The sequence below is a fragment of the Bidens hawaiensis genome, unplaced genomic scaffold (genome assembly GCF_021521415.1).
Source record: "Bidens hawaiensis isolate Kalapana, Puna unplaced genomic scaffold, B.hawaiensis_p1.1 tig00030755_1, whole genome shotgun sequence".
Lineage (NCBI taxonomy): Eukaryota > Viridiplantae > Streptophyta > Magnoliopsida > Asterales > Asteraceae > Bidens > Bidens hawaiensis.
The window spans coordinates 105,034-127,311 of NW_027495127.1; the positions used below are offsets into that span (position 1 = coordinate 105,034).

General features: G+C 36.0%; 1 protein-coding gene and 1 non-coding gene across 2 annotated transcripts; one reads left to right on the top strand and one right to left on the bottom strand.

Moving 5' to 3' along the window:
* The first annotated feature begins 1,246 nt into the window (after positions 1-1,246).
* Positions 1,247-1,319, top strand: TRNAK-UUU (transfer RNA lysine (anticodon UUU)). The gene has a single exon. It is a non-coding gene; the product is annotated as a tRNA-Lys (tRNA).
* Positions 1,320-9,647: 8,328 nt separating this feature from the next.
* LOC143580876 (plastidic glucose transporter 4-like) lies at positions 9,648-21,508 on the bottom strand. Its single transcript, XM_077063795.1, has 12 exons — positions 21,284-21,508; positions 20,282-20,396; positions 20,135-20,202; positions 18,878-19,010; positions 18,708-18,807; positions 18,516-18,628; positions 16,988-17,235; positions 16,746-16,892; positions 16,591-16,664; positions 16,415-16,503; positions 10,985-11,099; positions 9,648-10,046 (listed from the first exon to the last, which is right to left on the bottom strand). The coding sequence occupies exons 1-12, from the start codon at positions 21,402-21,404 to the stop codon at positions 9,864-9,866; spliced, it is 1,506 nt and encodes a 501-aa protein (XP_076919910.1). The 5' UTR covers positions 21,405-21,508; the 3' UTR covers positions 9,648-9,863.
* Between the last annotated feature and the right edge of the window lie 770 nt (positions 21,509-22,278).

The window sequence follows — 22,278 nt, forward strand, 5'->3', positions numbered from 1 at the left end:
TAAATCATTTTCAAAACCCCTTGCTTAAGTCCAAAAGTTCACCTCACTTATTAACAATTCATGAGAAGAACATTGGACTGGGGGGACTTGAAGAGGTAGGTCCCAGCAGAGCCCAGTTGGACCCGCAAGACTCACCTTGAAGAGGGACGTCTGCGCAAAGACTAACTGGTTCCGCAGGACCCACCATGCTCAGAGAGATGACGACCTTACGCGCAGTACGCAAGCTGTTCCCGCAGGAAAAGCCTCCCAATGGTGAAGTACCCCGCCTGTTCCCGCAGCTGCGGATACAAGCCATCAGGGAAGGCTACCCGCACTAATAGCAAGGCTACACGCACAAGGCACTAACTCTCAATAATTCAGTAATGTCACCTGAAGAAGGAATGAGCAAGCCGGGAATACTCCCGCCTAAATGAGCCAGTCCGTACGCTTCTGGAGGATCTTTTGTACTATACCTGCCAAGGTATGGACAAAATAGACAAGATCTGACCAAAGCAGCCCATCACAGGGTGACAGCTCACTGACAACAGTACGACGAGGAGCACGCTCTAGTACTTAATGTCACTATCAGCCGCTGCCTACTCACCAACCCTTGTCGTGGCACGTACATAGCCTGCAGTTGGTGGAAAAGGAATAGTACACAGCCGGCCGTGTCACTATCAGCCGCTGCCTACCCACCAACCACCAGCATGGCACATGCGTAGCCCACAGTTGGTAGAAAAGGAATATTATACAGCTGGCTGTACCTGCTTGGAAACCTACCTTCGGCTATAAATACTCCAACACCTTGGAACGGTATCATCATCTGATCATATCTTATCTTATACCATCATATATCTGCTCTAGCTATTTCTCTTAATATACACTTATATTCAGAGCAATCTAGTCTGATTCTCACGCCGGAGGGTGGTCACAAGGAGGTACCCCCCCCCCTTCTCAGTGACGAGCTCACGGTGTCTGTTTTGCAGGTCATCAGAAGAATAACCATCTTTGCCGGACCTAACCCTCGTGGGAAACATCTACTTAACCCCCAGATTATCCGTAATCTGCCCGGTGTCACTTAGTGTTTCTTCATATATAGATAACTTCTAGAACATAAAACAATAAAAATATCAAAAATCTTCTTGTGGCACCAACATTGTCTTTTACTTCTATTAAAAATAATATATATAAGATAATAGATAATGTGAGTAGGAAAACAATCCGATAAATTATATAAAATTTTGTTGGTGTTATGTAAAATAAAGAAGCCGTTCTAGCTTAGTTGGTAGAGCGCGTGGCTTTTAACCACGTGGTCGTGGGTTTGAGTCCCACGGATGGCGCTGAAGTTCTGTAATCTTTTGATAACAAATCCTTGGATCATTATTTTTTCTTTTGAATCGATTGAAAGCAGACTTTTGCCCAATCCATCTGGACACAGATCATTGTTGAAAGCAGCCTTAGCCTAATGGACATGTTTACTTATTTAATGTTTTAGCCAATACATTTACTTCCATAATTTATTCTCTGTTTGATCAAGGATTATTCTAATATGATGAAATATATAGTTTCCAGAGATGGCAAAGACTAGTGATAGTTTTCAGACCTTTGGCTCATGACCGAGAGAGCAAAGTTTATTCAAGGAAGGTGCATGCATAGATGGATTAATTGGGTACCGATTAAAGTACAACTTTGGATGGAGAATGACGATGTATTTCATCTAATTTTTTTTTTTTTGGGATCTATGTTGAACTAGAATGCTAACAGTGAACAAATATAATGTTATCAAGTAACAAATTGACAGAGATAATTTGTATGTAGAGGCGGATCCAGAAATTTTTGCTATGGTGGGCATAAAATGAGTTGTGTTAAAATGGGTTGGGTCAAAAAGAACAAGGCCAACGAACATGCTAAAAGCCCAGAGCGGAATAAATTTTCGGGAACATGAGAGGGTAAACTGATCTTTTCACACAGTCATATTTCTCCATCTTCTTTTCAAAGTTCATTGGCGCTTCATCAGCCAACAAAAATAGATCATTAACTACTATTTATCTTTGCTCTATAATTTGTTCTGTAACTAGCGGTAATCTACGTCAGTTGCTGAACTAGAATATCATAACGAGATGGTCAACATAGAACTTCTTTACTTTTGATGTATACATCAATAACCTTCTTTAACAATCAATATATCAATCTATTTGTAATTTTTGAGTCCTCGTATCTTGAAGTCATTGTAATATATATATATATATATATATATATATATATATATATATATATATATATATTTTTAACAAAGCATTTTTATGTGAATATAAAATGATATGTTTTTTTAGTTATATATTATTTTAACTGGTAATAAAAACTTTAAGTAGTAAATAAATAATATACAATAGTCTAATTTATTCATACTGAAACTATATAGACAATAAAAATATATTTTTAAGCAATTTTTAAAATTAAACTAATAATAATAAAATATAAAAAAACTCAACAGAAAAATGACAAGTGCCAACTTAACTTATTTAAGAAAGGAAAATTGGTTTTTATTGGTCCCAACTATTTTATTTTTGCCGGCGGTGGTCCCAACTATCATTTTGGCTGGCAACGGTCCCAACTTTCACATACGTTGAATCCACCAGTCCGCAACTAACGGAGTACTAACTCCGTTAGTTAAAAGCTGATGTGTCCGTCCTAGTTGTCAAAAACAGCTGACATGGGCATCCTACGTGGACCGGCTGTGTATTATACATACTCCCCAAATCCCCAACATTCGAATACATCAACCAGCTCTCGGTCTCGAACCATCGAGAGAACCAAAACCAAGCCCTAACTTAACAACCTCGTGACTCACCTTCCTCTTCTTATTACTAACCCTAATCTCACCATCATCAAATTCATCATCTTCAACTTTCACTTGAACAACATCCACCACCTTCAAATTGGACACAAATGTATCATAACCGGAAGTACAGTTAAACCTCTTTCGACCGCGATTCTGGGTGTAGCCGTGTAGCAATAAACAAGCGGTGACTTTGGTAGATCAAGTGAAAGGACGACATCCTTCTTGGCTTTGACCTTTTTGGACATGACATTCGAGTATAGCGTGCAAGGAGATGTGGCCGAGAAGACGATGTCAAGCGGAACGTACCTAGATGATGATTGTTCTAGGGGTTAACAATCGGGAAGAAAATGCCATCAAATTTGGGGGAATTAGGGTTCTTGAGTTAGAGAGAATTTGAGGATTTAGGGGGTGTATAATTTGGGAATTTATGTTTGTATAATATTTAATATAAAATGTTAGTTATAATACACAGCCGGTCCACGTAGGATGCCCATGTCAGCTGTTTTTGACAACTAGGATGGACACATCAGCTTTTAACTAACGGAGTTGGTACTCCGTTAGTCGCAGACTGGTGGATTCAACGTATGCGAAAGTTGGAACCGTTGCCAGCCAAAATGATAGTTGTGATCACCGCCGACAAAAATAAAATAGTTGGGACCAATAAAAACCAAATTTCCTTAAAATAAATTAAACATACAACTCAAAAAGAAAACAGAAGGACAATAATTTAATTGTCTCGTAAATAACAATCAATAGAAATATAACTATTATATATAATAATTAAGAAGTTTGGCGACGCAATCACGTGATTGGTTGCCAAACTTCTTATTTGCTTTTAATTTGTTTTACATTTTTAAATTCGTGTCGGTTCGCTGCTATAAAATACGGGTTTTTTTTATCGTTGATATCGTCAAATGATTCCGGCCAAATTCGCGTCAGCTCGCAGTCGCAACCCAAGGTTTTTCCCCTGTGAGTTATTTTAGTCCATCAATTCTGCACGAATCCGCGTCAGGTTAAGGCCACAATGCGCATATATTTTTTGTTTTCGTCATGGTCTTTTTTATGTAAATATGTTAATTTGTTGTATTTTGAGTGTGGACGAATTAACTTATTGCTTTAATTTCAAAGTCGTAACCTGATACCAACCGAACCCGTGTCGGTTCACCATCACAACACATGGTTTTCTATGTACGATTTAGTCTCGACAACATCGATTCCGACTGGATTCACTTAGTTCGGAAACGCAACGCGTAGTTTTTTATCACTTTTTTTTGTCTCTCGATTACATAATCAACGAATTCGTATCAGTTCGCAACTACAACGCACGTGTTTTTTTTTTGTTCACCACATTTTTTAAAATTTTAAATATGTTAGACTATTGTATTTAAGAGTGGACGAATTTATGGTTTGCTTAATTTTTTTGGTCGTAACCAGATACCAACCAAAGTGTCATCGGTTCGTAACCGCAATATGTGTTTTGTTATGTTAATTTGTTGTATTTTTGTGTTAATAAAGTTATTTGGGGGGGGGGGGGGGTTAATTACTGGTTTCGTTACTTGGCACCGATTGAATTCACCTCGACTCGCATACGCACTACAAGATTTGATAAGTTGTATGAGTACGACTGCCAATAACATCAACCCAGTTATTAATATTATGTAATAAACCAACTATTATCTTTTAGAACTAATGAGTTGATATTGTTAACCGTTGTAGGTCGTTTAAAGAGAAAATTGAACCTCCAAAACAAGGTCTAAGCGATATGAAGATTGAACCTCCAGCATTGTTCATCATGGGCGAGGAAGATTATGTGTTCAAGTTCCCGGGAATTGAGGAATACGTGAGGAGCGGGGAGGTGAAGAAATATGTGCCGAATCTGGAAATCATGTACTTGCCTGGAGGTGGTCATTTTGTTCAAGAACAATTCCTGGATCAGGTTAACGAGCTCATACTCGGTTTTCTCAATCGCGACAAGAATTAGCATAATGTAATGCCTTGTATATATATAAAAGAGAAGTTTGGTGCCGCAAGTGCCTGATTGGGCCATTTAGCGGCACCGAACCAGTCCGTAAGTTTTGTTTTTGCTTTTTAGTTCAGTCACCGTAACGAATATAATGAAAACCGACCAAACGCCATTTATTTTTAGTTTCAGTATCATAATTCCGGTATCATAATAAACATGATGAAAACCGATCGAATTCCCGTAGACTCACCGCCTCAACTCATGGGATTGACAACAGTTGAGTTTTACCAGCGCTCGAGTTTTACCGACCAACACTACCATATTGATCCACCTTAGTTATTATAGTTTTTTGTTTTAGTTCTGGTACAATAGCACACGTCACCGAAACCGACCAAATTCGGATCAACTTACTGGCTCAATACTTGGGTTTTACCACCGTTTGAGTTTTATCGACCTGCCTGGTAAAAAGCTAGTTAAATATAATAACAAAGTGCTGACATTATTTTATATCCTCTCATCCCCTTCCTTCTTCCTAATAAATAATACAGTTACCGGAAAAAAAATCCGGTGAAGCTATTTTTCGCGTCTCTCTACCCTTTAAATACTGGCACTGACTAATCGTTGACGGTGGGCACGGACTCATTGTTGGCTCGTCATATACTAACGCATACACACAAACACAATACTATGAACGGTGGACATTGGGCACCGGCCCACCCTCAATAAGCTTTAAATCCGCCCCTGGTCATATGCAGTGCAAATAAGGATAGCTTTGTAATTTTATACTTTATTTAATTGATAATGCTAAAAAAATAAAAGTGTATACATCACACACACACACTCACTCTTTCTTCTTTCTCTCTACTCCCTTTCTTCTCCCTCTCTCACCGTCACCAACCAAACAATCATCACCCACCACATGCCGCCTTCACTAACACATGCCACCACCACATCGTCGGACTGCCACCACCTACAACCACCGCAAATACCAAATCTGAAACTCATCGCCAGACCATCGCCGCGCTGCGTATACCACCACTAACCATCATTGGACCGCCACCACCTGCAACCACTGTGTATACCAGATCTGGAATTCATCGCGGGACCATCGACGCATATACCACCACCAACCGTCGCCGGACTAAATCCAAATCAAGGCATACCAGATCTGAAATTTTGAACCAATCCACCACCAAACTGGCCATAAAATCCGCTTATTCTTCCCCTCTATTCCTACATTATATCAACGGCTCACCTCTTCATAGATTTCAGTTATCCGGGTTTCAGGTTGTTGGATCGGTGGTGGTGTCGGTATCGGAAAAACAAGAGGGGAGACGCTGGTAAGATTACGAGTTTAGAGAGAGAGGAGCGGGGGATTTGTGGTGGTGCCGGAAAGACAAGGGTCGCCGGATATTAGGTGAAGGATGGTGGCGATGGTTGAGGTTTGTTTGAACAGGGCGATGGTGGATGGGTCATTCAAGAAGATTAGTAAAGTGTGTGTATACATTAATTAATGGCAAAAGTGTACAAATGATTTTAGGTGTTTGGTAGTAGTGGAGATGCCATGGTTGGTCTAGTGTGGTGGTGGAGGTGGGTGTAGAGGGTGGTGGGTGGAGAGTAGAGAGAGAAAGAAAGAATTAGAGTGAGGGAGAGATATTTGTAAGGAAAATATTTTTAGTATTAGCAATTAAATAAACTATAAAATTACAAAGCTACCTTCATGTGCACTGCACATGACCAAATTTAACGAGAAAAATTAATTGGGTTAGTGTCAAAGGGCATAACTTGAAAGAGCTTTTAAACATAAAGGATGTTTTCTGTTATTAAGTTTGCCAAAGGACGTCCTTGAAAAAGCATGAAAACATAAAGGACGTCTTTTGCCATTTTGTCTTATTTTGAGGGTAAAAATATAAAGGGAGACAAAAATAAGAAGTGTGAGAAGGATTTGTGGCCACATAAAAAACCATAAAAATAAATTTAAATTTAAAAAAAATAATAAAAACATCATAACTTAAAATGCAAATAAAAAACGAAAAAATTTAAAAACTAAAATGATTCACCCGTCATTCCTGTTAAAAAAATGGACGAAAAGACACAATGCCGAGATCAAAGACATGATGTCGAAAATGAACAAAAAACACAATTATAACTAAAAAGACACAATAGATCGCAAATATAACACAATACCGAATAAAATATAACACAATGTTGAGTAACATAACAAAAATGTCAATGAAAAAAAGCACAATCAATTATGAAATAAACACAATGATAAACAGGAAGACACAATGATCTTTTTCACTTACCATTGTTTCTTTTTTTTTTAACGAGAAAAACGGTGAAAACTTTTTTGTGTTTTTACCATTTTCGTTTTTTATTAAATTTTGAGTTATGATTTTTTTTATTATTTTTTAACGGGGTTTTTTGTGTGGCTACAAATCCTTCTCATCATTCTCATTTTCGTCCTTTATGTTCATATTATTTTTCAGTAGATGTCCTTTAACGAAAAAAATAACAGAAAACATCTTTTATGATTAAAAACCTTATCACGTTTTGTCCTTTGACCTTAACCCAGTTAAGTTTTCTCGTTAAATTTATCTTTTACTCCTGAAAAAATTTCCAATTTGCCTCCCTGTGATATATCGGCGGGAGATGGATTAGCCCCTGAAAACTAATTTGCGCATGTTGCGCACCTGTGATATTCCTGCGGGTTTTTTTGACTCCCACCGTTAGTTGACGTCAGTTGACTGTTGGTATTTTAGTAATAATACCAACATATTAAGGGTATTTTAATAATATTCTTCTAATAAATAATAATAATAATAACATAATCAATTATTACAATAACAATAATAATAATCTCATGATCTTCATCATCATCAACCTCAAAACCTAGAACATCATCCCATCATCAATTCACCATCCAGTTGCTCTTTTCTGAATTTCATCATCTTCATCATCATCTTCTTCATGTTAAACCAAACCCTAGATTTCCATTGTTAATCAATTTATTAATATTGGGGGTTAGGGCTTTGAACTAGTACCCGAACCGAAACCCATCGGATGAAATTAGGATCGTGGCTGAGAGGGTGAGTTGATGGTGGTGAAGAGGAAGGCGGCAGCAAGGGGTTTTGGTCTGTAAGGAGGAAGACGGTGGAAGACGGCGGCAGAGGGTTGATGGTGGTGAAGAGGAAGACGGTGAAAAGGAGAAGTAAATGAGGTAACTGTAATTAACATACGCGTGTTGTTATTGATTGCTAATGGGGAAGAAGATGAATTGGTATTTAAGATATGTGTATTTGAGATTTAGGGTTTTTTTGAAGGGGGGAAGAAGATGTGGGGAAGAAGATGCCACTGGTGGTGGAATGATTGATAGAGAGGGTGACGAAGATTGAGATGTAATATATATTTCATATTATACAATTATACCAAACATCATATTAGCTCACATGGTAGGTTTTGTTTGTTGTTAAACCAAAGGTCGGGGGTTCGAACCCCACCATCTACACAATATCGAAGATAAGTTTTAGAATTAATTATAGGCTTAGGGGTAAAGTGGTTATTTCAACCTTTTTTGGTTAGTCAACGCCGGTCAACATGACGGAAGGGCACGAATTGCCCCGCCCGTCCATAATACGCAATTTCGTTTTCAGAAGATATTCCATCTCCCGACGATATATTTCAGGGAGTCAAATTGGAATTTTCTCATTACTCCTTGAATGACTATTTGTATAGATAAATTAAACATTAAGCCAAATTAAAATATTTCATGATAAATTCTCTCTCTCTCTCTCTCTCTCTCTCTCTCACACACACACACCTACCTGCAATTTCATCCTCTCCCTCTCTCACTACACCACTATCACATCCCCTCTCCGACCACCATATGATACTCTCTTTTTTACTCTGTTTCTTAATGTGATTTTCGAGCTTCTCATGCTTCTTTACTCAGCTTGAAGATAGAGGCATCACATCTTCGACCTTTTTAGAAAAGAATCCCACAAGTTCTTGTTATGATACCTCGTTTTAGGGTTTGAAAACTCCAATTCGGAAATTGGTTGTGGAATATTGGGGGTGGGGGGGTTGCATCTGTTATGGTGGTGTTTTGGAGTGAGTCGGAGGAAGCTATGGATGGTTTTCAGTGGTTGATAGAGAGGTTGAGGGGGTGGTGATGTGCGCCGGCAGCGGGGTTAATGGCGACAGGGATGGCAACGGGGAGATCCACCAAGTCACACACTTTGGCCAGTGGCAAATACTGTTGTGGAAAGTATTTTTCTTTGAAAGCAGTTTATTAATACAATAAATTAATAATAATTAATTCAACAGCAAAACAAGTAAATGTGCATGTTCTTCGACATGTGTTTGGTTGATGTTTTATTATCCATGGATCTTGAACATGAATCGTACCCAGCTTATCAAGATTTTTGTTGTTCTTCCTATGTTTACTGTTTCTTCCCAGTTGTTAGATAGTTGCTTGATAGATTTGTTTTAGGTAATTTTTGTTGATTGTTTTTGCACATTTAAGTTGTAATACACGGATTTTGTTGTTCACATTATTTATGAAGAATTAGTTTGAAACATGAGAAGCTCGAAAATCACATTAATAAACGGAGTAAAGAAGCAAGAGGGTCAGAAAATATGATAGCCGGAGATGGTAGTGGTGGTGGGAGAGAGATGGAGATAAGTTATCCTTAAATATTTTCATTTGGCTCAAAGTTTAAGTTAATCCCTCAAGGAGTAAAAGACAAATTTACCCTCATGTTTTGAACATGACTGGTTTTAACGAGAAAACTTAACTGGGTTATAGTCAAGACAAAACGTGATAAGGTTTTGTCATAAAGGATACTTTCTATCATTTTTTCCGCTAAAAGACATCTACTGAAAAATCATGTAAACATAAAGGACAAATTTTGTTATTTTGTCTTTTTTAAATAAGGCCTAGTACATTAGTAAGAAAAAAAAAAACAGCAAATTTTGTTATTTCTCCAATAACCCAATTCTCCAATTGTTAACCGGAATACTAAACAACTAAAAGCTACATTACCATCAAAATATTATCATGTAAATTTGTGAAATCTTTCATATGGGTGGGCTAAGTTCACGTTCAATGTCTTCCAATGACCGCCCCTTGGTTTCAACAACGTTAGAAGCTATGTACATAACAGCAAGAAGACAAATGCAACCGAATCCAAGGTACACTTTGCTTATGCCAAATGCAGTCACCAAACTCAAGAAACACAACCCGATAAAGAAGTTTGTTATCTGATCAACAGTAAAGTAACCGTTTGTTAGTTTGTTGTAAGTCCATATTAGAACTACAAGTGAGCAGAAAAACCGAGCCCATCCAATTGGGAGACCGATGATTCGCTTAACATTTTCTTAGAACCGGTGTTTATGCTTCGTTATTTGTTATATTTGTGTAAATAACCGAATTAACCAAACCTAACTGAAAATAAACCAGCCTTTATATTTTTTTATGAATCATATGATGTATGTCAAGAAAGTTTTGTTATACATCTTTTATAAATAATGTATTAATGCATATAACATATTAAGTGGATTTACTGACTGAAATTATTTTGAATCCAACCACGATTAGAGCTGTAAATTAACCGAACCATTCGTGAACCGTTTTATATATGAACAAATTTGAAAAGAGGCCGCGTCCGTTCAATGTTCGTTTGTTTACGTTCGTTCATTAAAGGTTTTTTATATTTTCTAATTTATTAAACTTATATTTAACCTTTGATTATTTTTTAATTTGTATAAAGTTTATAACCTTAAGAATGTTGATTTTTATTTTTCAAATTAACAAATGTTTGTTTGTTTGTGTATGTGACCGTTTGTGTTCGTTTACGAACTTAACGAGCAAAAACAAATGAATATGAACAAAACCATTTCCTTAACGAACGAACACGAACAAGAACACATGTTCGGTTATGTGTTCGTGATTCGTGAACCGTCCGTTTGTTAGGTAAATGCTTAACGAACAAACATGAACAAGGTATAGTTCGGTACGGTTATTTTACAACCCCTACCCACGACCAAAGCAGGTGGTTAACCAAATCATCATTTCCAATAACCGAATTAACCGCATCGTTTACAACCAAATGTGATCGGTTATGAAAACCCCATAACCGAGTCGAACCGAACCATGCTCACCCCTAATTTAAACATTGTTTATTCGATTCACGACTTACCCAATGCATACAAAGTGACAACGCAACTGCTTTTGCTCGTATTCTGGAGGCAAAGATCTCTGGTAATAACAGAGCCGGTACGGGACCCGCACCAAGTGAAAAGGACAGCACGTACCTGTTAATTAGTTACCATTTTACCAAGATCAACCAACATAAGCATGATTCTTTTATGATTTTTTAAAAAGTATTAAACCTAGGCCTGCAAATAAGCCAAGCTACAGTGAAACGTTCGACGGGAAGTTTGTTTATGTTCGTTTATTTAATAAACAAACGGACATGAACACATTTCCCATTGTTCACTTATGTTTGCGAACGCTCGTTTACGATTGTTTATGTTTGTTAGTTTATGTGCATTTACGTTCGTTTGTTTATGTTCATTAATGTATACATTCAAACTTTTTACTCTCGTTACAATTTGTTCTATTGTTGTTCACGTTTACTTTAGTTGGTTTTAGCTAGTTATGTTCATTCACTTAGTTACAATTCATTTGTCAAACGAACACATCAAGAATGGAATTGGATTTCAATTCCTTTCAATTCCTATTCCTATTGGAATGTTCAGATTCCAAAGCTAATCCTTTCCAATTCCATATCATATGCAAATTCCAGTTCCAAACTTTTTAGTTCTTTACAATTTGTTCTATTGTTGTTCATGTTTACTTTAGCTGGTTTTAGTTAGTTATGTTCATTCACTTAGTTGTTTTCGTTTGTTTACATTCGTGAGCTGTTCATTTATGTTCACTTAGTTGTTTGGGTTGTATTAAAAAATAAATAAATAAATAATTATATTGTTAACGAAAAACAAAAACGAACACAAATATGTTCAGTTTGTTCACGAACAAAAAAACCGCTCTCATTTAGTTTCTTTTGTTCGATCGTTTCTTCGTTTAAAGTTAAACAAACAAACACGAGCATGCTTCTTTCGTGTTCATTCGGTTTCTTTACATGCCTAATTAATATCCAAGGTAGTGGGTGATGAAGGCGCCCCCAAAGCGCCGAAGTACACCACCGCCCCGGGCGCTTTGGTTAAAAATGGGGGTTGGGCGTTTTGTGTAAAGCGCAAGGGAGGGTGATGATTTTCAAAAAAATAGCCGTTGTCAACGCCTCTTTTCTTTAAAAAAAACAAAGAAACAAATTATTAATTAAAATCTATACCCTATATAAACCCGAATGTCGTAAGTGTTAAATACTATTTTTTATTTTATCTCCTTTAAAAATAATACTAACGGTTACTAATATGTTTCTGCTTTTCTCTATAGCCAACTTTCAAGAATTAGGCATATTTTGGGACAAAGATTGGGAACATTTTTTTCCAACTAAGAAAGAGCGATTCTATATCGGGAAAATGGTCCGATATAAACGCCAAATGTCAACTGTTTTAAGGGGTTTGCCCTTGGTTTAAAAAACCGTTAGGCGAGGCGAGGCGTTTTGGTTCAAAAATCCGAAGCGCTAGGCGCGAAGTGAGAGCTTCACGTATGTGAGGCGCTCAATTTAAAAATTACTAAAAATTAATTATACATGACATATTCTACTTGAAAATCAATCATAAAGATAAAACATATTTGTAAAACTAAACATGAATACTTAATACGTAGATTAAACATTATAAAAGCATACTTAGAAGTTGCAAAACACATAAATTCTTAGAGTAAAAAGTAAAAGGTATAGTAAAAAGTAATAATGAAGAAAAATACCTATTGAGTCATAAACACATGTGTAATAATTAGGTGAGTTTGAACCGATTTAAAAGATGGTAGTAATGACTGAGGAGAAGATAAACTTGAAACGTCTAGAAGGTTGATATTTGGAGAAGACAAACTTTTGAATATGAAAATTAAAGATAGAGTGATAAATATATATAATACGGATGGGTAATGTTTTATAGATTAGCCCCAACGTTAATATTTTAAGCAGATGGGCCCAAACAGTTACATTTTCAATCTAATTTAGACTGCATCACATGAGGCGTTGCCTCAAACGCCTCACCAGCTAATGCGCCGCCTCAGGGCGCCTCATGTATTTTCTCGCCTTACGTAAAATAAGGAGTTTTCAAAAACGCCTCGGTCGCGGCGCGCCTTTTTAAACCAAGGGTTTACCTACGAATTTGTGGTGCGACCGAATGGTAGAAGAAGTCGTGGAAAGGGGCGGGATCGTCGGCGGTGGGTGCGATTGCCGAAATGAAAGGAGAATTCAATGAAATGAACCGTTAACTCGCTGATATACACGACCTTGGGAATCAACGTTTTCAACTAATTCAACAAAATTCTCAACCAATAAAGAGTTCACCGAGATATTGAAAGAGAGGCAAATGAATAAAAAACTGGCCTTTAAGAAGGAACCGATCGACCACCTCACCTGTAGGAACGTGTTCGTGACGTGAACAAGACGTAGATCGATACCTAGAATAAACGTGAAGGTGCGGAATCCCTAAACGTGATCGAAAATAACAAGATTACTCATTATATTCTCTCTATTTCTCATATATCTCAATATTAGTGAAGTACAATATGATATGACAATTATAGAACAAGTAAAAGTTAGATCAAAAGCTCTAAACTCAAATACCAAACAACCTATATATATAGGAGAGTTTGGGACTTATACGTCGTATAAGTGGGTTATACGGCGCATAACTTATACGCCGTATAAGACTTATACGCCGTAATGGTATTGGAATGTTTTGTAATGTTGTGAACTTATGAGAGTACTTATACGGCGTATAAGTCCCAAACTCACCTATATATATACGTTGTTTGGTATTTGAGTTTCGAGCTTTTGATCCAACTTGTATTTGTTCTATAATTGTCATATCATATTGTAATTCATAAATATTGAGATATATGAGAAATAGAATAAATATAATCAGTAATCTTGTTTTCGATCACGTTTAGGGATTCCGCACCTTCACGTTTATTCTAGATATCGATCTACGACTCGTTTCACGTCAAGAATCGAGCTATTTCTAATTTCGTTAAAAGTTCGTCCGGATTCGTTAAAGTCAAATCATGTCCAAAATCTCAGAGATTGTTCGTTTCTATTTATACATCAAGTCTGGAAAGTTTCGTTGGATTTCGAATTCGTTTACTTTGCTTAAATGTCTAAGATCGTTAAAAAACGCGAAAAATTAGCCCGTTTCAGAATCAAAATCTGACTGCACCAAAATGTTCGTTTCGATATTGGGAACATTTCTGGAAAATTTCATGTAAGGACTTATACGTTGCTAAGGACTTATACGCCCTAAGGACTTATACGTTGCTAAGGACTTATACACCCTAAGGACTTATACGTTGCTAAAAACTTATACGCCCTAAGAACTTACACGCTGGAAACACAAAATTTTGAAAATTTTCAAAATGGAATTTTCGAATTTGTTTAATATTGAAGAGGCATTGAGAAGAAACATAAAGCAAGTTTTGAAGAAATAATTTGATGATTTTGAGATGATGACTGAAGAATCGTTTGATCGCTTAATTAAAAGATATTGCAAGCTTGTGAGCAAAAGGAAACATATCGGAATTGAGAAACGTAAGTTCGAATACATTGATAGGTTACACTCGTTGACACTTCACCTGAAGTTTGGGGTATATTCATTATGTCAATACAATCAGACCCCAACACGTACAATCTCACTCAATTCATAGAGAAGATAAAGGATCGTGAATTGTCTTTCCAAAATAATAGTAAAGTTAATGTTTGTGAAAGTACGAATAAGTGTGCTAATGAAAAATCATGTGAAAAATGTGAGTTACTTTATAAAGAATGTTTAAAAAGAGATGTGGAGTACAAAATGTTAAAAACTCACATGGACTCTTTACTAAATGATCTTAAACGTGTTAAGGAAGCTTATGATAAACTTCAAAAATGCGAAAAGGCACTTTGGGAAAAGATTAATTAAAATGAGAAAACCATGAACAGAAACATTGATGAAAATTCTGCACTTAAACAAGAACTACAAACTGATACTGAAAAAGTGGATTTAAAGCTTAACAGTTACAAAGAAGCATCTTTTGATGAGGTAACTGGGAATGTTGTTTATGGATCTAATGATCATGGTGTGGGGTATAAGCATAAGCATGTTAATAAGGTTGAATTTGCACATTGTACGACATCTGAGAGCGAGAAAGAAATCCAGTATCGAAATCAATTCAATAAGGATTTCGTTATTCAAAGAGACAAACGTAAACAAACTAAGGAACCTTCTTGTTTTAAGAATAGTCCTAAGTTTGCTTACATTCCAAAATCAGATGTTGTTACATCTAAAGGCAACCAACATGTTCTTAAACCAGAAAAACCAAAATTTCGTAAAAGGACTCATCTGATCAAGTTTGTGTTGAAAAGAGTCATGTTCTGAAAATTCGAATAACAATGTCATATCAGTCAAATCCAAAAAGTTCAGTAAATTCAACGGTTTTACATGTCAATTCTGAAAGTTCAGATAACAAGAGTTATGATTTAATGAATATGCCTGAAGATTCTGAAACTGTTGACTTGAGGGGGAGAATTATTGAAGAGAACTTAATGATCGAAGTTTTTTGAAAAAACCTAGTCTAAGCAATATCCGAGAGGGAGTCTGTTGAAGCATGAACGTCTACTGCTTAGACACCAAGACCAAACAATATCCAAGAGGGAGTCTGTTAGTACATAAAATGTCTATCGCTTTGGTCTTTTAGGCCATGTATTAGAATAAGTATTGGAATGTTGTAAACTCATGAGAGTACTTATACGGCGTATGTCTTATACGGCGCATAAGTTATGCGCCGTATAACCCACTTATACGGCGTAGAAGTCCCAAACTAACCTATATATAGAGGTTGTTTTGGCATTTGAGTTTAGAGCTTTTTTGGTCCAACTTGTGCTTGTTCTATAATTGTCATATCGTATTGTATTTCATTAATATCGAGATATATGAGAAAGAATATAATGAGTAATCTTGTTGTTTTCGATCACGTTTAGGGATTCCGCATCTTCACGTTGATTCTAGATATCGATCTACGTCTTGTTCACGACACGAACACGTTCATGAATTTGAATTTGAACCATTATTGAGTATGTAATTGAAAAAATAAGTGTCTTTGACTTGCAAATCTTCAAATTGATGTGTTCAATTCAGTAGCTAATATTATGTAATAAATGATAACTGATATTTTTAAGTACTATTTATGTAATTATTTTTGTATTTTAACGTAGTGTTTTAACTTTAATGTGATTTATTTATTTATTTTATTTAATGAAATTTTATTTGTTTTATTCGTATTAAAAAACTGGAAAAGAAAAATTAATAATAGTGAGGTAACGACTGGGAGGGGCTCCATCCACTACACCCTTTTTTTGCAAAAAGCCCCTATGGTGACGTGGCGCAAAATGCCCCCATAGGGGCTCCATCCACTACACATGGTTTAAGGAAAAAATCAAGTCAAGAATTTGACTCACAAGACGGTTCCAATGACAGCAAGCGGTGCAGAGTAAGGTGTTAGAATCTCCCAAGTGAATGACGAAGAAAGCAGCAGCATTGAAGCAGCCTTGATCCAAATAAAATTCAAATAAGTTTAAATAAAAAATGAAAATAAAATAAGTCAATTTTTATGTCGATATGAATCATATGATACCATTCCCGTAAAGCTTGTGAAGAGAAGTGTTTTGCGTCCTATTTTATCCATCAAAGAAGACGCGATTATCGTGCCTGAAAAAAGTCAACTACAGGTCAACTATGATGCTAAAACTGTTTATTATCAGCGAATAGTAAAGATGAAGCTTATTCTACCAAAAACATTGGCTACCCCGACTAAAGCACTTGCCGCCACGTCAGATGTAACTCCAGTATGACGAAAAACCGAAGTAGAATAATATACAACAGCATTTATTCCAGCCAATTGCTGAAATAAGAAAAGGGTGGCACCAACACTGACAACTATCATTAAATGATTAACCATTAGTTGTTACTAATCAAAGCTTAATCCTATATATGCAAAAAACTCCGATTTAGGTGTTATTATAAATTCATACCTTTGAAATACCGGGAACTGAAAAGGTCAAACCAACTGGCATCTTGTTCTTCTGAACCTTGACCCGATGCATTTAAATCTTGCATAAGCTCGGAGACCCTATTCTTTCCATATAATATTCTAATTGATTGCTCGGCTTGTGACATTTTTCTTTGCTGAACGAGCCAACGAGGACTCTCGGGGGAAAACATCATTCCCAGTGCAAGTAAAACAGAGGGGATAACACCAATGCCAAACATTGTTCTCCACCTAATATATTAATTTTAACTATTTTATCTATTTAGATATATAATATTTCCATGTTCATGTGAAACTAAAAATTTTACATAATGTATATTAATTACTTATTTTTGTCATTTGTTATAACATCATATATAATAACATTTAACAAGTAATTAGATATTTAGTGTGACCTTCATGTATTCCTGAAAACACAGATTTACAATGCATAATATTCAATGCTCTTCAAGCATGATTCACAAAAATATGTAACCTTGCAAGTTTAAAGGGGAATATATATATATATATATATAAACGAAACATTTAAAAGCTCTCTAGTTACTCCCTACATTCTCTCAAGCCACCAGATTGCATTATTTGTAAATGGAGACTTCTCATGCATTTGACACGAATTCACGGGTATGAGTTTCACCTTAATCTCACCAAATATTTGACATGAAAATCCTATAAAGGTATATACTAAAAATTAATATCTGATTTTTTTTTTAAGTTATTATTTATAATTAAGAAACAATTTTATACCGGAAGCAGCCTCTCTATCCCTATGGGATAGAGGTAAGGCTGTCTACATCTTACCCTCCTCAGACCCTACCATAGCATTGCTATTGGTGGGATATACTAAGTACGATGATGATGGTGATGAAGAAACAATTTTATAGTAAAAACATAAGCGGGTCATGGGTCTCACCAAACCTATATAGCTTCCCTTACATTAAATAAAATTAGAATCCAAAAAGTATATATAAATATTATAAACGAATAGCATAAAACAACCCCGTAATACGGGGGATAAAAGCTGGTGTGTGTGTGTGTGTGTGTGTGATGAGTATCATTACAGAACTCTTAAATTATTTAAGAACTTGAAGGAACTCTTAATAACTAACGTTTTTTATAAAACATTTTGTATGTTCATGTTATTTGAGTGTAGTTTTATCATTTTTTATATCTATATTTATGATTACAATTATGAAAATTAGTTTTTAAACATATCTAAATTTCTTTTTGCATATATGTAAATTTTTTATTACCTAAATTTTAGACATATGTAAACTTGTGATTCATATATGTAATACAAAATTTATATATAAAATACGGTAAAACTAATCTCAAACATTGTTAATATATGAAAAAAATTGCGAGCCTAGTCAAACTTGATATGTGAGGCTTGAGGCTTTGCATAAGCTCGGTTTGAGCTTTAAGCGAGTCAGTATCAAGTAGTTTATGAGCGACTCGGCTTATTTACACTCGTAGTTTGAATATATAAAATGCAAATAGGATTAAGACATTACCATATAGGGTTTCTAGCTAAGGGCAATCCAGCTACCAAAGCCGCAAGAATCCCAATGCAAATGAATAACTGATTGATGGATCCAAGTGTACCTCGAATTTCAGTTGGCGAGATCTAAAAGACAGGGTGACCAAAAAGTCAGAAGTGTAAGGATGTTAACCAGAAAGTCAGAATATGTTAATGATACAGTTACCTCAGATATATACAGAGGGACAATAGCAGATGATATGCCGATTCCAATGCCGGAAAGTAAACGGCCTATTATCATAGTTTCGGCGTTCATTGCTGTCGCGCTGGAAAAGTTTATAATGTTATATCGCTTTAAACGTAAAAAATTTACAACAAATTAAAAGCATATCTAACCAAAGAATAGCTCCAATGGTAAGTGGGACTGCATCCAATATGAAAGTTTTTGTTCTTCCAAAATGGTCTGCAAGTGATCCCCCTGTAAATGAACCAACAGTGGCACCAGCGAGAAGCGTGCTAACAACCCATCCTGCAATGATAATAATGAAATAAAACAAACAATTTGCATATAAACTAGCCAATAAGCTTTGTTTTAGTTTAGTCGGACTAGCTCTCGTATTACCCATGACCCATCGCAACCACAACCACTGAAAGATGTTTTTTTGGCAATGAAGTACATGAAGTCTAAAATCAGATTAGTGACGAGAGTTCAAAAGATAGTTGTATTTGTAATACCTGAAAATGACTTGCTAAGAATATCTCTATAAATGATGTTATGGTTAGACTTAAAAAAAAATGAAAAGCAGTTGTGAAGAACTTTAGATATATTGTACTTTCATTTTGCATTTGTAATGACAATACTTATTTTGGTCATATGACATTTAGTTTAATCTTTTTTTTAATATGATCCGACTTCTGACCAGAACCGGGCCAAAGAAAATTATTGTAGTCAACCGACCCCAAAATTTTCTTACCGCCATTGAAGAAAACTATAGGTTCCGTTCCAATAGTCATGTCTAACCCATATAATAATTTGGTCCTGTTCGGGGGGTCAACGGACAATCGGCCAACCAACTTACGACCGTTTAAAACCATTTGTTACAAGTCGTTTACAACCAGTTTAACCCATTTATAACTTGATTACATCCCGTTTGTAACCTGACAGCCTGTTTGACTCATTTAGATTGATGCCAACTCTTGACACGATCCGTAAAATCAGGTTTTATAGGGTCAACCCGCCAATCAGTGTATGACCCGTATAATTCATTTATTACAGCTCGTTTAAAACCAACTTATTAACGCATTCACAACTTGATTACATCACATATATAACCTGACAACTTGTTTTGGCTTGTTTTGATAAAGACAAGTCCGGACATGACCCGTATAAAACAACAAGGTTTTAAACGCTCAACCCGACAACCTGTTTGGCTCGTTCAGAAAAAGACAAGTCCAGACATGACCCGTAAAAAAAATCAAGTTTTACGGGTCATCCAGCCAACCAATTCACAACCTGTTTAACCCTTATGTTACAGCTCGCTTACAACCCGTTTACAACCAATTTAACCGCCAACGTTTTGGACTCGTTTAGACAAAAGGTTACAACCCGCGAACCCAACACAAGTGCCAACATACTAATTCAAAACAACTTACCTTGTAGAACAGTGCTTTCCACAATACCAAGATCTTTTGCAAGGTATTCCAGTGCACCATTAACCACACTGAAAGAATTTAATAATGATATAAACTAACAACTTTAATAATATATGTAACAATCTTATAGATTGTTAATGTAGCTACCCTAAATGATATCCAAACAATATGGCTCCAAGACTAGCAACACCAACATATGGCAAAACTGAACCAAAAGACTTTAATTGGCTCTTGAGAAGAGAACTTTCTTCAATATCTCCATCTAGAATTACACAATCACATTTGGTGCTAATTAGGTTTATGACATCAATCTCTTACAAAAAATAATAATAATAATAATAATAATAGATGTAAATTCTAGGCCTAGAACTGAACGTTGCAGTGGGAAGTTTGTTTATCTAGTACTGAAATATTGAATTTTAATAATTCAAACTAGGGGTGCCAATCTTGACCCATGAGTTGAATGGGTTGTATCAAAATGTATAAGATGGATCAGAATGGGTCAAACTAAAAAAAGAAAATGATTGAAACGGGTCAAAACGGGTTGACATTTCTCGGGTTTTTTTTATGGAACGAGAAAAACAGTGGAAAGTTTTTGGTATTTTTACTTTTTAAGTTTTTGATTTATATTTCGAGATATAACTTTTTAAATATTTTTTTTTTATTTTTTGGTGAAGGGTTTTGAAATGGGTTTTGAAATCTCAACCCATTTTGACCCATTTCGAAACACTCACCAAAAAATTCAAAAAAATAATTAAAAATTATAAGTCGAAATATAAATAAAAAACTTAAAAACTAAAAATAACAAAAAGTTTCTTCCGGTTTTCTCATTCCATAAATAAAAAAATTAAAAAAAACTGAGAAATGTCAACCCGTTTTGACCCGTTTCAATCATTTTCTTTTTTTAGTTTGACTCGTTCTAACCCATCTTATACATTTTGATACAACTAATTTAACCTATGAGTCAAGATTGCCACCCTAATTCAAACTTTGACCCATTGGCGCACAACTTTGAAAATTCAACGAGCTTTTCCCAACATTTTTAAAGTTGGAAGAATAGGTTGAAAGTTGGGACTGTTAAGATTCGAGCACGAACGAAATCACGAAACAACATCAAACTGAACCGAAACTGTAAATCGAAGGACAGACCAGAAATTTGGGACTTGATTGATCTGGGTTTTGCAGATGATCGAAACACACTTGCACCTACACGGCCAAGCTCAACGCCCATAGGATCCGACCCAAAACACGATCGCCGGAGATTGCTCATGCACACGGTGATTAACCTTAGGGTTTTGATTTTTGAACTCACGTTTACTTTTATGCCCAAATGTATAGCTTGTAGACATAAAGTCAAAACGGTGAAAATATGTGGTAAGACTCAACGTGTTGTTTTCATGAGGGATGTTCGTAGGGTCAACCAGATCGGGTTTCGGGATAATTATAAGTTGGTTTTTTGTGTTTGTAATTTGTATATTGCAAGATTTCTCATTTCATTTAATTTTTAATTTATTTTACAAGCAGTTATCTTATAATTACATATACTATGTCTGTGAAGAAACACCAGTCGAACCCACGACAGATTACGAGTAACCAGAGGGTCAGATAGACGTTTCCCACGAGGGGTTAATTCCGGCAAGATGGTTCTTCCAATAACCTGCAAAACAGACACCGTGAGCTCGTCACTAAGAAAGGGGGGGGGGGTTCCTCCTTGTGACCACCCTCCGGCGTGAGAATCAGTCTATATTACTCTTTGAATATAAAAGTATATTATTAATACTAGAGCAGTTATCAGGTAAATTATACAAGATATTAGATGATGAAATGATATTACCATTTGATGTCTTTTATAGCCGAAGGTGAGTTTCCAAGGAGGTTTGGCCGGCCTACTACTCTACCAACTATGGCCTACGCACGTGCTCTGCTGGTAATTGGTGGATAGGTAGCGGCTGACAGTGACCAGGCGTGCTGTTCACTTTTCCTTTTCCACCAACTATAGGCTAGGCACGTGGTATGGCAGGAGTTGGTGAGCAGGCGGCGGCTATTGGTCACAGTGCTGTGGCGTGTTGTCTGCCATGCTGCTGTCAGTGAGCTGTCGTATCGTTGGTCAGATCTTTTGTCCATACCTCGTCAGGTATCACACA

Excerpts from the sequence above, each read along its gene's own strand:
- LOC143580876 (XM_077063795.1), bottom strand. The coding sequence starts at position 21,404 with ATGAGCAATCTCCGGCGATCGTGTTTTGGGTCGGATCCTATGGGCGTT. Across the intron at positions 16,893-16,987 it reads CAGTTCCCGGTATTTCAAAG|TTGTCAGTGTTGGTGCCACC; the intron begins GTATGAATTTAT and ends ATTTAATGATAG. Across the intron at positions 16,504-16,590 it reads TCACAAGCTTTACGGGAATG|GCTGCTTCAATGCTGCTGCT; the intron begins GTATCATATGAT and ends ATTTGGATCAAG.